The sequence below is a fragment of the Coffea arabica genome, chromosome 3e (assembly GCF_036785885.1).
Source record: "Coffea arabica cultivar ET-39 chromosome 3e, Coffea Arabica ET-39 HiFi, whole genome shotgun sequence".
Classification (NCBI taxonomy): Eukaryota; Viridiplantae; Streptophyta; class Magnoliopsida; order Gentianales; family Rubiaceae; genus Coffea; species Coffea arabica.
The window spans coordinates 44,679,508-44,696,350 of NC_092315.1; the positions used below are offsets into that span (position 1 = coordinate 44,679,508).

Here is a 16,843-nt window from a genome sequence, read left to right on the forward strand (position 1 = left end):
TCAAGATCCAGTCCCTTAAATTTGTTTCTCATACATAATGGATAATATCATCGGTTTTACAGACCTACAGATAACGGATAGCCAAAGACAAAGGATTGGAACTGCTTGCACAAGAGTAACAGCAATTAAAATTATGTTTTCTGAAGTATATCAGATGAAATGTTTCTAAAAATGTTCATGTAATTGAATTCTGCTATCCAAAGCTAAACGCTAAGCAGCTTTTCCTTTACTGCAGCAAGCTTTGATTTCTTCAACACTGGATGAGCTCAGCAAAAGTCTCAGACCAAGAATATCACCAAGGATCAACTGAAAGATGATCTGAGTACCTTTTCCATCAACTATCAGAAGTTTGCTTAACCTTGCCATTCAAGAACTGCAGTATGTGTTCCCTTTTCCAATTATCGATTCTGCAGGAGAAAACAGGAATAGCATAAAATGTCAATAGATCATGCTCAACGAGCCATCATCATCTCAATGAAACAACTCTGTTCAAGTTGTGAGACGTGAAGCATAAAAAATGTGAATCAAACAAGTCCAGGCAATGAAAAGAACTAAACCTAGGAGCTTGAAATTATCGTAGTTTATTCTGTGTCTTAGCTGGGAAGATACTGGTTATAAAGAGCATAAAATATCTCGAGGTAATCAATCTGGTACTTAATTCTTCATACATACTAGGTAAATGCAGTTATCAAAATTAACTTAATCAAAGTACAACGAATAATTCGCCTAACTCACCTAATTGTTTCCTTCTGTTCTCCATCATCATCCAGCATTATCAACTTTGGTGGCGAGTTAAATGCATATCGAACTTTAACCGATGGGAACTTGTCCTTCTCTTCTTCGATGAAGCCCACAATTTCAGGATAAAAGACCAATTTTCTCATGCAGACCTCCAAGATCGCTCCAGAATATATAATCTGAAATAGCATAAGCAAAGTACCTTTTACTTGAGCTGTGATAAAACACCAGAAAAAAAAAAGACGGAAAAGTTCCTTGAAATTGACATCTAATAAAAAAGAAATATATTCCACTCATATAATTAGAGAAAATGAAGAACAAGTACACATGTTTAGGCAACTCTAGAACAGAAAAACATTGAAAGACACATGATTCTCTAAAGGAAGTAGTATTTCAACTTTGATGTAAATCCACTTTTACTATCTGCATAACCTAGGCCCAGAAAATTCTATATCAACGTTCAAGTCTTTACTTACTTTTCGTTGGAAAAAGGTAAGTCTGTTCAAATTTTTGTGCACTGTTTGTTTCTAATCCTATAAACGAACAAATCGCAGTTCATAAGATTCTATTCACCCAGACGCCCGTTCTTAACTGTTTGAACCATAACCTAGTAAGCAGAGATTCTAGTTTCAAGTACACAATATGTGACCATCTCATGGTGGGGCAACTCATGTTGTTGTGGTAAGGCTTCAGAAGTAAGCACGCATGTATATGTATAGTAATATGATTCTTTGAGAGCTAGGGACAGTGAGATCAAGTATTTACCATCAATGAGATTAGGCAGAATATGATTAACATATACACAAATAAAGAAATAAATGGATGATAAGGTGAAAAAGTATCATTATTATCCAGAAATTTAAGACAAGTATCCTTCTCTCTCAGCCTGACACACATACTAAATAGTATAGGCATGTATTAAGACCACAATAGGAGGAAGAACAAGAACAGCCTACGTACAAGACCGCTTAAGTTCAACAAGCAAGAAAATCAGATTTAACACAGCAAATCTGAACAGATAATATGCCAAACCAGTCCAAAATTACCTTACTCATACCATCATCAGAATCTTCCGTGCAACACCTTCGACAATCAGACACCAATTCTGAAATTAATAGTTAAAAAAGATGATGAGTTCAATGTATTCTACTGGAGAAAACATACATAATATAAGAATTTCTTGGATAAAAGAACAGAAGGATGATGCAAATAACTTCCCTATCTCGGTCCATAATGCATACTGAATATCATCTACTAATCACATTGGCATTAAAATGTCATAATCATCCAGTATCATAACAAATTGATTTGGATAAGTGTGTCCAACAACCTATTTTTTTATTAAGTAGTAGAAGGTTCCTGGTTTTGCGGATACAAAGTTATTGTAAAGCAAGCATGGCAATTTGCATTAGATGTTCGCCTGGTGAAAAATGGAAGAAATAAAGGAAAGTGCATCTAGTAATCTGGCAAGCAGTACAATGAACTGATGCATACTATCACAAGAACCTTTAAGATAGCCATCACAATTACAGTTCAATCCTTCACATCCAAGTCATCAATAGTTGGACATTCACGTCTGTAATAAGCTCTATACTTGATCCCATAGTCAGTGGTCGGCAACCATGAGAAGATGTTTACTCCTTTTCACCCATACTTCTCTATTGTGAAACCGAAGAATTAAGAAAAGGAACAGTGAATAAGTATTAACCAAGGTATTATTCTAGCCTCTAGAATTCAACTGTAAAATCATCATTGAGACTAAACAAATCGATAGTTAAAATGTCCAACTGATGCTAAATTGGACTTTTGAGAGCCAAAATAGAATACTGTGAACAGGCTATGGTGCTAGGAAACACCGAAACAAGCTAATAGTTTTTTCACTTAGTAATCATACTGAGTTCCATAAAACAATATTGCCAAAATTGTCACATCATTCAGCCATAAATGGTTCGGAGATCCTCCATCCAACAACACTCTAATCACCATGTTTCCTAGCCTCATTTCACCTTTCCATGTCCAAATATAATTCTCCTAAATAGCAGACCTAAAGTATAAAAGTTTCTATGAGGCACTACACTTGTGCAGTATTTAATTCTCCAAAACCGAGCATCTCTAGAAAACAAATACGTCAACCAATTCTATGCAGCTAAGCATATGAGAAAGCAAAGAGAAAAGGAGCAAAAGCAAGATGACAAGGATATGCAGATCTCATCCTGAGTAACCAAAACACAGAAAGGATAACCCTCAATGCAAAGTTAAGTCAATAAATTGTACTAAAACCTAACATTCTATGCTAATTTATTATTTTCTCTGTTGCTTTTCATTGATACTTCTTTTAACAATGCAATATACTAAGCCACACCAACTATCCAATTGAAAACATGTAAAGGACAAATGCATGGACACACAAGCCACCTCAATACAAAAAACATGTAAAGGAAAAATACATGGACATATAAGCCACCTCAATACAAGTGTCACCATGACAACAGTTGCAATAGCCCCTCAACCTTCAATGCAAAGTTAAGTCAATAAATTGTACTAAAACCTAACATTCTATGCTAATTTATTATTTTCTCTGTTGCTTTTCATTGATACTTCTTTTAACAATGCAATATACTAAGCCACACCAACTATCCAATTGAAAACATGTAAGGGACAAATGCATGGACACACAAGCCACCTCAATACAAAAAATATGTAAAGGAAAAATACATGGACATATAAGCCACCTCAATACAAGTGTCACCATGACAACAGTTGCAATAGCCCCTTAAACCATACTCATTTACCAAGACAATTGTAAATCTCTACTACTATCAACAAGGATAAATTCGTCATTAAATATAAGCCTCAAACTTTCTTATGATTAAAGTGAGACTCCAAACCTTTCTAGGTTAGTCACTCACAATTGATAAAGCATCAAGAGCCCAAGGGTGCAGTAGCATAACTATTCTAGGTCCAATAGTAGAACTTAGAGGATCCACACCAAACAAAGAACTAAATAGAAGCCTTCCCAGTTCCACCCTTGTTCATCTCAGCAATGGCTACCCTCTAGGGCATATCCATGGGTAATAAAAGAGTATACGCAAACCATGGATACTCCTCTAGTTGCAAGTGAATCATGGTAGTCCTGCATCCTTTCTCCAAAAGAGCAATCTTCGGATGAGGAAGCTTCAAGTTCAATATGTTCTTATTTGACAAGTCCCATAGACTTTGAATTAGAGTTCATCACACTGATGAGCGTGCAAACTCCTTACAAATACATATACAGACAGCCAGACAGACAGACAGAACACTAGCTCACTACAATCTCAAGATCTCTAAAAGAGATCAATAGGTATGGTCCTAATCATCAAATATAAGGAACTACAAGTCGTAACTTAGGAAGTCGTGATCGTTGAACTCTTGTTCTTGCATGGCTTGATCATCGTCAGCACAGGTGCAACACATCCTCAAGAGCAAGAAAACAGAACCATTACCATAATCCAGGCTAGTTACTTAGAATTCTACAGATTACAATTTAAGGCCACTAATTGCATGAGATAATTTAAGAATCCCAATAAAGATCTTATTTTGATTTCTGTGATTGTGCTTAAGCTATCTGAGGCACAAAAACAAAAAAGAGAAATATTCCGAAATAGACTACTATTTACCCATCCATCTTTGATCAAACTTAATCACAAAAAACTACAGCGAAAACAATAAAAATCAAAATACACTTACTGACTGTTATAAGCATAATAGCTCAATCTGATTGGTATAAAAACATAGCCTTTTTCAACTTCTCGTTTCAAATTATCACGATTGACATCTCACACATAAATAAGCAATTCAGAAATCCATCAAAAAACCCAGACCTTAAATCAACTAAAACCGACAAGAATCGCATCTTTTTCCCACTATTCTTTAATTTCGACAACCAATCAGCTATAGTAAAGAAACAAGAATCCCAAATATTACCATCTTACAACCCATGTGAGTAATCAATTCAAAAAACCCATCAAAACCCAGAAATAAAATCCACCAAAAGCCATAAATATCTAAGGATCAACAAAATTCATATAATAAAGGTACAACCTTGGTCCTTGACATACTCAGCAAAGGTGTTACAGTCTGAGCAGAGAGCCAGACCATTGAATCCCAGACTCTCACACTCTTTGGTGCTAAGTTGCTGCTCTTCTTCTCCTCTCACCGAAACCGCCCAAAGCAATGCTAGCAACATCACGGCGTAGATCAGCAACCTGCCCATTGTGGTGAATTTGCAAAAACACACACTCATACAGTCCTTGCCTGGAAGGGAAAGAAAATAGAAGAACAAAGTCGGTCAATGAAGGGCATTTGCTCGATATATTTTACCCTTTTGGGGACCACGCTGAATTTAAACAAAATACATATACATAAATATTTGCCTCTCAGGTATTACTTTTGAGTTTTCACTACTCCTTTGACCCCAAATGGTGGAATTTGGTTTGTACAAAATTCATTTTTTTAAGTTTTAGGAACTAATTTTTTTCTTTTGTATACTTCTATAATTTAATTAAGTTTAAAAACTCGAATTTTTTTCCCCAAAGCTTAGGGACCCTAGGGTACTGATAATAATCAAATATTCATATTAAGTTGTTATATGGTTATTTTATTAATGGTCAATTCCAATAAACCCCCTCAAAGAAGGCTTCTTTGTTACATTACCCCTTGAATGTTTAATTGAATCAATCCACCTCTGTATTATTATAATTTTTCTCAATCAAGTACAATTGGGCAGCAGCCCCTCCTGGGCAGCTCATCTGGCAGCGCACGCCTCCTTAGGAGCGCTTGCCAGGGGTTCGAGTCGTGCAGGGTTACCGTGCTTGGGGGGATGGGGCCTCTCCTCCCGGGCCGCTGGGGATTAATCGGGCCGCCTTCGGGTCTTGACCCGGACACCCCAGTGTCGACAAAAAAAAAAAAAAAAAAGTACAATTGGGCAGCACAGCCCAATTTGGAGCTGAATTTGGCATATGATACGCACATGTTTTTGTTGGGATAAGTTATGTCGATCAAAGGACGGTGGTGGTCTTGGTTTTAGGAATATGAAAGCCTTCAATTATGCAATGCTAGCTAATCAAGCATGGCAAATTCTCCATAATCCTAACTCTCTTCTAAGTCTCATTTTGAAAGCCAAGTACTTTCCTGATACTGAGTGTGTTTGGATAGTCCATTATTCTGATTTTTCCAAATAATCTGACAGAAAGGTGTTTGAACAACACCGCAAATAACCCAAAAATGCATGACGCATGCCGCGTAAGAAGTAATCCCATGTGGAATTGTTACTGCAAACCAAAAAGGGCCCGCATCCACGTGGAGAAAACTCTAGACCCACATCGTGTCGTGTCATGTTTGCTGGCCGTGTAAGACACAGCTGAGCGGCTTCTTTTTAATTTTTTACTGTTACGTCCACCCGTGAAGAAGAAAAGTAAAACTAAAGCTGCGATTCCTTGCTATTGCACAGAATTTATTCGCCATAACCGTCCTCCTGCTCTTGATTTCTCCTTGTCTTCTCCCATCAAAACCTGCAAAAGCTAGGCCTGCATTTTCATCCAAGGCCAGAAAGCTAGAAAAATCCGGCAAAGGATTCGATTTCTCTGCTCAAAATCCACCTGAAAGGAGAGCAATTTCCCACTGTGCTACTGGAAGCTTGGAGCATTTTATAAAGTTGCTCTCCCTTGGGTTTTTTTCACAAGAATACCACGATAGTTCCTCTAGTAGCCGTGGTTGGGTGACGGATCGCGATTGTGCACTACACATCGCGTATTCCTAGCCGCTGTCTTCTTGTATGCAGCGTTTACGGAAAAGAGCGATTGAACGAAGGTGGAGATTGCCCTAACACAAGCTGTTATGAGCGATTCGATTAGTAATTCACTATTCCTTTGTCGGAATTTCCAATTATATATCCTCAATTTGATTTCTCTTGTGGTCTGTATAACGAAAACATATGTCGAAAACTCCAGTATCTATTGGTAGAACTTGGAGGTTGTTAGGGTTTTTGGGATTGCTACATTTATGCTTTTTTTTCAAATTATGTTTGACGGAATTAAAATTCATGGTGAAAATGATAATCTCCTTGTCCTTTCATTTGGCTAGTTCACTATCCCCGCAAGAAATACCAAAGTAGTTGGCCTGCTAGTTTGATTCAATACCGAGTAGTTTTAGAATGCCATGTTGAATGAGCAAATTGGATTCTCCAAATTTGCAGCTGTTTTGCATTGGATAAGGTTTCATGTAAATAACTGATTTATTCTGACTTCCTAGGTAGAGATGTCTATGTCCAAATAATGCATTTCACTTGCCATGGGTGCTGTATTCAAGCACGAAACTGACCTAACAAGGGTAGTAATAGGCCCACTTCGCTCAGTTTTTTAGCTTGCTTAATTTGACTGAACTTTCCACCTCATACAAAGTTTTGATATCCATGAGACCACCAAGTGTTTCCTATATGCATATCTTCTCCAATGCATTTATTGGTTTCCCTTTTGTTCATTTGTTATGGACATGTTTCTCTCACTGTTTTTGTCATATTTTTTTAGTGTTGAAACTACAAAGTTATAAGCTACACATCAAACGGAAGTGTTCATGCCCACTGCAAAAAGGAAAAAGGCTTTGAAGGTCACGTGGACAGTTGGTTGTAGCATATCTTGTCTTACAAATGCATCTCAGTTAATAAAGTTGAATGCTATGCTTGTTCTTTTGATCAGAATCCCTATCCAGCCCTTTAAGTTTTGTCAGTGCCCATTTTTTGTGCGACTCAAACGACTTTGAAGAAAGCCTAATAAACTACTTTGAGGTGAATTTTTAATTTCCCTGAAGATACGAATTTAAAGGCTTGTCTGCTCCCCGAAAATTTTTCTGTTAAATCCATACTTTTCTGTTCATCCATAGATGTCTGAAAAAAAGTACTGGCTGGACTAGGAAGAGAAGTTGTATATCCGCACCTATGTTGAGTGGCAGAAAAATGGAAAGTGAGAGGCAACTTGGAGCACCTTAGCAAATCACACTGCAATGGTAATGTACTTGACTCAAGCATGCGGGGTAACTTACACTGGAACTCAATTCCAGTCCAAGTATTATTAAGTGGTCGATAAGTGGAGATTGTTCAAACATCTCCGGGGTGATTGTGCCAAGCCAGAGACGGGGATAGGATGGGATGAGAAACACAAATGCTTCTTAGCCGGAGCAGATCAATGGGCATATTTGTACCAGGTATGGTATTCCTTTATACCATGAATCGATATTGGCAAACGACTTCTGTTGTCTATTATTGGTAGATGTCAATGTATGGTTATAGTTGATAGTTTAAATTTGCGAACTTTTTTTGTGGTTGGAAATTTGCAATCCACGTTGGTTTTAAGGTGTGTGTTATTGTAGCAATTTATTTGATGCACTAACTTCAATCTTCTGGGGTCGTTAATAAACCAGTTTGAAAAATGTTACAAAATATGATCATTCAATTACTACTCTCAAAGATGTTGTGAAATGAATGTGCCTTGGAATTATCCCAAACAATGACAGTTCGACCATGCTTTTATTACTTCAATCTTTTTGATAGGGTGCATTTTAGTAGATTATTTCGTTAATATTTCATAATTGTTTTGACTAAATATTGCACTATTTGGAGGATTCTACTTAGGTTTTGTGTTTGGTGTTAATTGCAGAAATTGGAGGAAGAAAGGTGCTAAAAATCAATATTTCAGAAGACTTTCTGACAGTTAGACGTGGGCACGCCGAAGTCACGTCCCAGGACAGGATTGTCGGGATCGCACACACACGGGAGCAGTTTCCAAAGAATTACGGACTCCAAGTCCGAGGCTATGCTGGAATAGTTACTGCCTTTTTCTATTAGGTAGTTGAGTACTATTAGGAATCATTTTTCTTTCCTGTTAGGATTTTGTGAGATTAGGAAAGTGGAGAAAAAATCCGGACTAGCATGAGTTTTCTTTCTCTAGTGGGCTTGGCCGCAAGAGGAATCAATTCATTAACCTTTTTGGTGGCTAGAAACGCAGAGGAGAGAAAATTGTACTTTTGATCTTTGACATTTCTTGCCTTTTGGCAAAATTTGGAGAAAATCAACGAAAGCCACAATTGTTGACTTGTTCTACTTTTTCTTTCTTTGACCGAAATTGTGAGACAAGATTTGACAATTTTTCCCAATTCTCTTCGCATGTTCTGTTCTCTACTTATAGAGAACTAAATTCTTATTTTTAGTCAAAGGGACAACTGAAGATTTGGTTTGGCGATAACTGTGAGATCTAAATTATTTTAATTGCTCCTTTCATTCATTGATATTTGTATGTTTTCTGCTTTTAATGGTTGTAGCTATTGTGTATGATTAAATAGTGCGCAATATTTGATTATTCACGTAGTCTACTTGCTAATTGAGGGTAGTTGAATCCGTAATTGTTCGATTACTTTTGTTCCGGTGGCAACTGGATTTAGGTCAAGGAAACATACAATCTAATTTAAATAAATTCTCGTAGCGTGTTTATTAATTAGAGTAGGGTTTCTCTAGTTTCTAATACAATTGGGGAGTAAACCCTATGGTCATATCTAGGGTTATTCCTGAATTCGGGAAATAGTCAATGGTCGTACCTTGATTATCGAAACAGTAAGGAGAGACTGACTGTCAGATCGTATTGGCAGTTAAAAACCTACTTATTAATGAATGTCAGGATTATATCTGAATCGACGATCAGTTGTCTGAACCATTTCTGAAGTATACCCTTGGCTAGAGTTTTTTCCAATTATTTCTCTTAATTAATTATTTTTCACAGTTAATTTATTTAGTTAACAATTCATTAGCATTTGATTTTCAAACCCGTTGTTTGTCTTAAAAAGAAACAACTTTTCCCCAGTCCCTGAGGAGACGACCCTACTTGCCACTGTCTACTAGTTAGTAAATTTTGTCAATTGATTAATTCTGGTATATTGGATTAAGCAAACTCTTCGGAACCAGGGTGAATCAAGTAACCCATTGCACATCCAAAATCCCTGCTCCAGTACTTGGAATTGATTGTTGACTAATTTTAGTGATAGTTAGGTTTTTTTTTTATTATTGCACAAGTTCAATACCTGTCACTTTTACAGAATACATTTTCACTGTGTGTCAGTACAATTCTAGATGGTAGGTCACGGTCTGTACCAACTTGTGAATATCTTTTTGGTATAAAATTACACCAAACAAAGTGGAGATTTGCCTTATTACAGAAATTTGTAGTGCTGACCCTGATTTTACTTCGTGTTTAGCTGACTAACTCCTGCCTTGTGAAAGATCACAAGTTCAACTGATTTTGTTATAGCTTTTGGACTTGTCCCAATGCTAATTTCGTTGCCCATTTGAGCAGAAAACTATTGCTTTTACCTAATAAACTTTGTCCTGGTGTTTGCTTAATAGCTAAATCATCAATATGTGGACTTTCAACACCCACATAGTACTAATTTGACGATTCTATGAGATGAGGTGATGTATGGCAAATAAGCCACAGGCAATCGAACTCAATCTTCGGCTCAACTCCCACCTCAATATGTGCCTCCTGGAATCCGCAGACGTAGGGATGATTCGAACATTAAAGGCAAAGGCATGGTTTCAAGTTCTATCATCAACCATCCAAATTTTCAGGGAACATCTGATGATGATGGAAGACCTATTCTAAGAAATCCGGGCAAGCGACCATTGGGTAGTGCTGCCTACAGTTTTGATAAGGAAGGCTCAAGAGAAACCAAGTCCCGAAGGTCGGATTCGAATAACTACCAAGGGGCACTTAGCAATTTCAATAGATTTTCATCCATCGTTTTGAATGAAAAAGTAGCAAAGGAGAAATATTCAACTGAAGTAGCCAAAAAAATTGTGGAAGGACTGAAATTAGAGAGAAGACTGCACATGTATCTGTTGAAAGAATTGTTAGATGAAGAGTTTCGTGCTTTATTTCTTAACTTCAGTGAGAGTGAGCGGATGGCATGGATTGAGTTGTTCATCATGCCGAAGATGGAGGGGAAGTAAGGAAGTTCGGATAACTTTAAGTTTTAAAATGTCACCTAACTTATATGTTGTGATGGATGACGTTTGTATTTGATATTTATGATTAAATTGTTGTCTGTGATAGATTTTATTTGCAATTTACCACCAGATTTTGGCCCGGATATCCATTTTTCCAACTTTTGATGTAATTAAGTTACTTTTTATTTAAGTAGTCCCGGATATCCTATATGATTCGGCATTATTGAACTTATAACTGATTCAGGCATATACAAGCTTTTAATTTAAGAACGCTATGCAATGTACACGTGAATTTTTTTTCCTACCTGAAGATCAGTTGGTTCATCGGCTCATTTGTGAAACAAACAAGCCATTATAGCATACTTTTTAACTTAAAGAAGTGACCAAATAAAGCATGGCCATTCTCACGGTTCATTCAACTTTTAGGGCCAATAATATGACTGACATGTCTAGTAATATGGGTAACTTTTATTTGAAACCTATGTGACTTTCATTTAAAACCATTTATATATCTATGATTCATATTGGGGTAACTTTTGGCAGACCCGCTAACATGGACTATACATTTTTTTCTTAATATAATCAATTAAAAAATAAAATAGGCAACCGCTTTGAAATGAATCACCATGGCTTTATATCTATTTCTCTGTTAAATATGCTGGATACTACAACTTTAAATGTTACGACAAAAGCAATGCAAGCCTCCCTTTTGTCTATGTCGTTGAAATGAATCACTACATATTAATGATCTCTGAAACGATAGGAATTATATTGATAAAATCATAATTGTACACTTGTAGAGTAACGGCTCCAAGAGACTATACAAAGGTGTTAGACACCTTGAGAATTGTTCCATTCTTTATCACCATAAATGCCTACTGCATAAATACTACATATTAATGATCGACCACGCATTTTTATCTCTATTTGAATAACGTTAAATTTGACTTGTCGTTTCTAACTTCCTTCAAAAGCAGTGCATTGACGGTTCTTTATTGGAATTTCCTGTATTTAAATGGCAGCAGAGTAAGTTGTAGCCTTGCCTTTGATATATGTTACTGCTACATCCTCTATTTAAAGCCCTATCATGTATTAATGTTCCACCTCACCATCATTCAATTAGCCTATCGTTCACTATCTGTATAGTCTTGGTCTTTTTTTTGTGTTCACTATCATTCAATTAACAGTTGTTTTTGTGTCCTCAATTGCAGGCTTTTGTCCAAGTTCATATATGGCCAACTTTAATCCATATTTTGCTTCCTCCTCTTCTGGCTCAAGCTCTCAAGAAGATGAAGAGGCCATTCTGAACGGTGCAACTATGCTGCTTTTTTCACTGGATACGGAACATTATGATGGGTCTCTTATCAAAATACCATGTCGCAATGGAGACATGCCTGGTTGGAAGTGGGTTCAAGAGCTAATAACAGGTCACCCACTACATATATTGGAGAATTGTCAAATCACAGTCGATAATTTCATGCAACTTTGTGAAATTCTAGTAGGCAATAACTACGTTCTTCAAAATCTACACAAGCATGTGTTGATCGAGGAATCGCTAGCCATGACTTTAGTTATGTTAAGCCATAGCATGCGAACTCGTGTACTAGCTGAAAGATTTCAACATTCAACGGAAACCATCCATAGAAATGTAGTGGAAGTACTGTTGGGGTTATGTCCATTTTCAGAAAGAATTATTCGACCAAAACAAAGTGACGATGTGCATCCACGAATACGATATAGCACCAAGTACTATCCTTGGTTCAAGGTAAAAAATGTTTTCACTCTCTCCAATAAATGAACTAAGGATGGAATACAACAAAACACTGATATTTTCATGGTACTTTCTATACTTAACTTGTGGATATTTTTGTTCCTCCATTTCCAATTGTTATGCTGTGACTGAGGCCCAATCATTCAATTTACCTCCAAATTGTATAGGCATATCAGAAGCTCTCAACAAAATCGCTTCCTCTTAATAGTGCCACCTAAGCCTAATATTTTAATACTAAGATTTTTTAATAATTGGATTTATAACTGGCTATGCTTCAAATTATAAACTGCAGGACTGTTTAGGTACTTTGGACGACACTCATATCCCTGTTTCATTTCCGGCAGTAGAGCAGATGGCCTACACTAATAGGCATGGGACTCAATCACAAAACGTATTAGCTGTATGTGACCATGATATGCGATTTATTTTTGTCTATGTCGGATAGGAAGGTAGCGCATATGATGCACGGGTGCTAGAAAGTGCAATGAGAATGCACACCGACTTCCCAGTTCCTCCGCAAAGTTATAACTAAGTTGTATTATTTATACAACTTGGATGCACATATATATTGGGGTATTTGATGGTTTAAAATTTTATACCTTAAAATAAATATATTTATGCCACTATTTTGATTTTCGCAAATGTAGGCAAGTTCTATCTCGTTGACGCGGCTTATAGGATGGTGCCAGATTTTTTTAGCACCGTTCAAGGAAGGACGTAATATAAGAGTTGGACAAGAACGTGGTCGAGGTCAAGGGCCGAAAGAGCTATTTAATACTCATCACTCTCAACTTTGTATGTAATTGAACGCACTTTCGGTGTCTTGAAGCAATGATTTGCCTATTTAAGAGGGTCGATTCTATATTCATAGATGCAAAAATAAATTAATGTAGTGATTGTGTGTTATGCACTACACAATTTTCTAAGGAAAAATCAACTTTCGGATGATCATTTTATGCTGTATGAACAAGAGGGTATGCAATTCGAAGGCGAATGTGGAGCTCCTCCATACTCATAGATACAACTGTTGACAGTGTCCCTGCAAGAAATAGAAGATTGGAAGGCAATGAGAGAAGAAATGGCTAATCAAATGCATGCCACGTCATGAAGGCGAAGACAGTAATTGAATGAGCATCATTGACCAACACGCTACATGCGTAGGTGACGACGAAATAAGCATAAAAACGGATGAGGGGTATGGTGGAATTTACCTCAAAATGCATGCTATTTTAAACTCTTTCTATATGGATGAGTTAAATTTAAGAAGTTATTAAATTCATATAGTAGGAGATGTAGGATGAGTGAAATAAATTGTGCAATTGCTTGTTTTTGTCACTCTCCTTGGTCTTTACTTTCTTGGAAACCCGTATTTACGCCCGATGTACTGGTGTATTTCAAGCATTCTATATTAATAGAAGTTGTTTCATTATTCACCACAACCGCCTATACTCACAACTTTCAAAGTAGGCCACTCACAACTCCAGACACACATCCAAGGAGAAACGGATAAGACCCAAGATGTAAATCCACCTAAGAAGCATTCCTCCTACAATGGCCACATTTTAGAACTTTGCTCCTGGATTTTTCTGAATTGTCCTCGTCAACATTACATTTTGTTAATACATGCAGTCTGCAAACTGCAAAGCCAAATGTATTTTTCGTTATCTGAAATAATTTGAAGGAGTGGTAAATATTATGTCGAATATTATTCCAAATATTATCTATCCAAACACTCTCACTGATTTTTCCATGCTAAGTTAGGTCACCGACCATCACTTACCTGGAAGGGTATTCTCAAAGGAAGGAAAGTCCTAGAATTGGGCTGTAGACTTCATGTGGGTTCGGGAGATTCTATCCGGATTTGGAATGATAGATGGCTCCCAAGACCAAAGTCCTTTCGCATCTGTTCTCCTCCTCGCTTTCACGCATATGTATCTGAACTAATTGACCATGGCACTCACTGCTGGAACTTAGGTTTGATCGATAGCATTTTTTGGGCGGAGGAAGCTGAACTTATCAAAAGTATACCGCTGGCAAAGTGTCAGACGAGGGACAGATAGATTTGGCACTACTCAAAGAATGGAAAGCTCTTAGTTAAAAGTGCCTATCATGCAATCATGGATTCCAGCATTTTTCATGTGGGGTGGCAAGAGCAGGCTAGCACTAGTTCTAACAACGACAAGGTTTGGATGAAGATTTGGGCTTTCGATATCCCCAACAAAGCCAAGCACCTCCTTTGGAGAGCCTGTCACAACTCCTTACCATCAAATGATAATCTGATGAAGCGTGAAATCATATCGGATCTCACTTGTGCTATTTGAAAAGAGAGCTATGGCAATCTATCCCATACTTTCTTCTACTGTCCAACGGCAATGCAAGTCTGGGCACTTGTCCTCCTAGAAAGAAAAATTCACAATTGCCATCACTTCAGTTTTGAACTCTGGTATAAAGAAATTTTTGCTCTACGGAAATTATTGCTCTGGTATAAAGAAATTATTCGCTCATTAACGTCTGCGGAATGTGAAATTTTTGCTATGTTGTGCTATGCAATTTGAAACAATAGGAATGCAGCTTTGTTCAATGGTAAAATTTGAAATCCTCTATCCTTAGTCAACTTGGCGGCTCACAACCTTAGAGAACTTCATGAGGCCAATACCCAACCTATTATGTTTCCACCCCAAACTGCTCAACTGAGATGGTTAGCCCCGCCTTCTCCCCATTTTAAAATTAATTTTGATGCTGCCATATCCACAGCTCAAAAAATCTTTGGCGTTGGAGTAGTGGTCCGTGACCATGAAGGCTCTTTTATTGCTGGCCTTGCAAAGAAATTCGTTGGTTCGGTGAGTGTAGAAATAGCGAAAGGCCATGCTGCTAGGGAAGCGGTCTATTTGGCAAGAAATCTAATGATTCCAAGCTTTATTTTGGATGGAGATGCAGCTTCAATTATTAGCTTATCCTTGATAAGGAAGACATCCTGTCTGACTTAGGCCTAATTATTGAGGATATGCGTTTAGCCTTACTAGATCAACATTATATTGATGTCAAATAGATACCGAGGGAGGCAAATAAGGTTGCGCATACCTTAGCCAATCAAGCTAAGAATGCTAGCTTTTCTGAATCTCTTTGGAATGCTCCTCCAGTCTTTGTCAAACAAATCGTGCTGGACGATTTCCAGCAACCTCAATAATAAAATTTTGGGAGAATTGTAATTTTGGTTCCCAATCTCTAGTGTATGCACGGAATTATCCCAAATCTATTTCGAAAGTCAATTTTGGTCCCCAATCTATTCAACTGTGTGCTAAAATGGACAATTGATGGAATCTCTTCAATTTCAATCGGAACTAAGTCACGTGAGATTACGTGCCGGCACCTAAAACCCCTTTTTCAAATTTTTAATTTCTAAAACACGTTTTTTCTAGTGGCTTGGCTTTTGGCACGGACACTCCTGTCCCTTCAGCTAGATCAATCTCCTCCTCGCCAATTCTTTTCCAATCAAAACTCTGAATTAGAGATCCCAAGGCCAAACCCACCACCCGCTGTGCTAGGCCAGAACCAGGGAAAGATCTCCTTCCCATCCCAAATGGAATCAGTTTTGATGGCTGAACCTGCAAGCCTTTGAATCTCTCTGGCTTGAAGCTTGTTGGATCATCCCAAACGTTTGGATCCCTGTGAACTACCCACGTATTAACTAGCAAAATCGTGCCTTGCAGAATATTGTATCCCCAAATTTTACAGTCATCGGACGACTCACGTGGCACTAGCATTGGTGCTGCTGGTACAACCGAAGTGTTTCTGAAATAATGTTATGAAGATAAGGAAGATTGGATAGATCATGTTCGTCGACCAATCGATCAGTCCCTACTTGAGCATCCAATTCAGCTCGAGCTTTCTCTAGCACCTCAGGATGGTTGAGCAAAAGAGACAAGGCCCATTCTATAGTCACCGATGAAGTGTTTGTTCCAACTGTAAGCATGATCTACCAATAATATACTAGTGGTTCAATTGAATGCTCATTCCAGTTCAACGGTGAAGAATGGCTAATAGGGAAAGAATATACTTACCAGTATAATCCCTTTGATGATTTGGTCCGTATAATCCCTTTGATTTTCAATTATTATCATCCGCTCTTCTCTCTCGGCTGCTTGCTTGCTTGCTTATGTAGTAATAGTGCTGCTGCTGCTGCTGCTCCTGTTGTTTGTGTAGAAGAGTTGAACTGGGTCCGTCTCTGGCGTTGATTGCAGATTATCTCCATTACTAATGGAGGCAAGAACAAGACTTGGACTTGGAGGCCAAGCTTAGCTTCTTAC

General features: G+C 37.6%; 1 protein-coding gene, 1 long non-coding RNA gene and 1 pseudogene across 3 annotated transcripts; 1 reads left to right on the plus strand and 2 right to left on the minus strand.

Moving 5' to 3' along the window:
- On the minus strand, nucleotides 1-5,112 carry LOC113736879 (uncharacterized). The gene is made up of 4 exons (XM_027264071.2): nucleotides 4,819-5,112; nucleotides 1,785-1,843; nucleotides 736-917; nucleotides 1-407 (listed from the first exon to the last, which is right to left on the minus strand). Exons 1-4 carry the CDS (start codon nucleotides 5,018-5,020, stop codon nucleotides 335-337), a joined length of 516 nt encoding a protein of 171 aa, XP_027119872.1. The 5' UTR covers nucleotides 5,021-5,112; the 3' UTR covers nucleotides 1-334.
- A 1,022-nt stretch (nucleotides 5,113-6,134) lies between these two features.
- Nucleotides 6,135-8,867, plus strand: LOC140038289 (uncharacterized). Of its 2 annotated transcripts, XR_011842123.1 has the most exons (4): nucleotides 6,135-6,628; nucleotides 7,302-7,558; nucleotides 7,654-7,974; nucleotides 8,427-8,867. It is a non-coding gene; the product is annotated as an uncharacterized lncRNA (long non-coding RNA). The 2 variants fall into 2 exon arrangements; XR_011842122.1 differs by having other exon boundaries at nucleotides 6,152-7,558.
- A 7,061-nt stretch (nucleotides 8,868-15,928) lies between these two features.
- Nucleotides 15,929-16,509, minus strand: LOC113735927 (cytochrome P450 81Q32-like; annotated as a pseudogene).
- Between the last annotated feature and the right edge of the window lie 334 nt (nucleotides 16,510-16,843).

Coding starts and splice junctions, on each gene's coding strand:
- LOC113736879 (XM_027264071.2), bottom strand. CDS start 5,020: ATGAGTGTGTGTTTTTGCAAATTCACCACAATGGGCAGGTTGCTGATC. Junction 1,844..4,818: donor TGAGTATGTCAAGGACCAAG/GTTGTACCTTTA, acceptor TATTAATTTCAG/AATTGGTGTCTGATTGTCGA. Junction 408..735: donor GAACAGAAGGAAACAATTAG/GTGAGTTAGGCG, acceptor TTTCTCCTGCAG/AATCGATAATTGGAAAAGGG.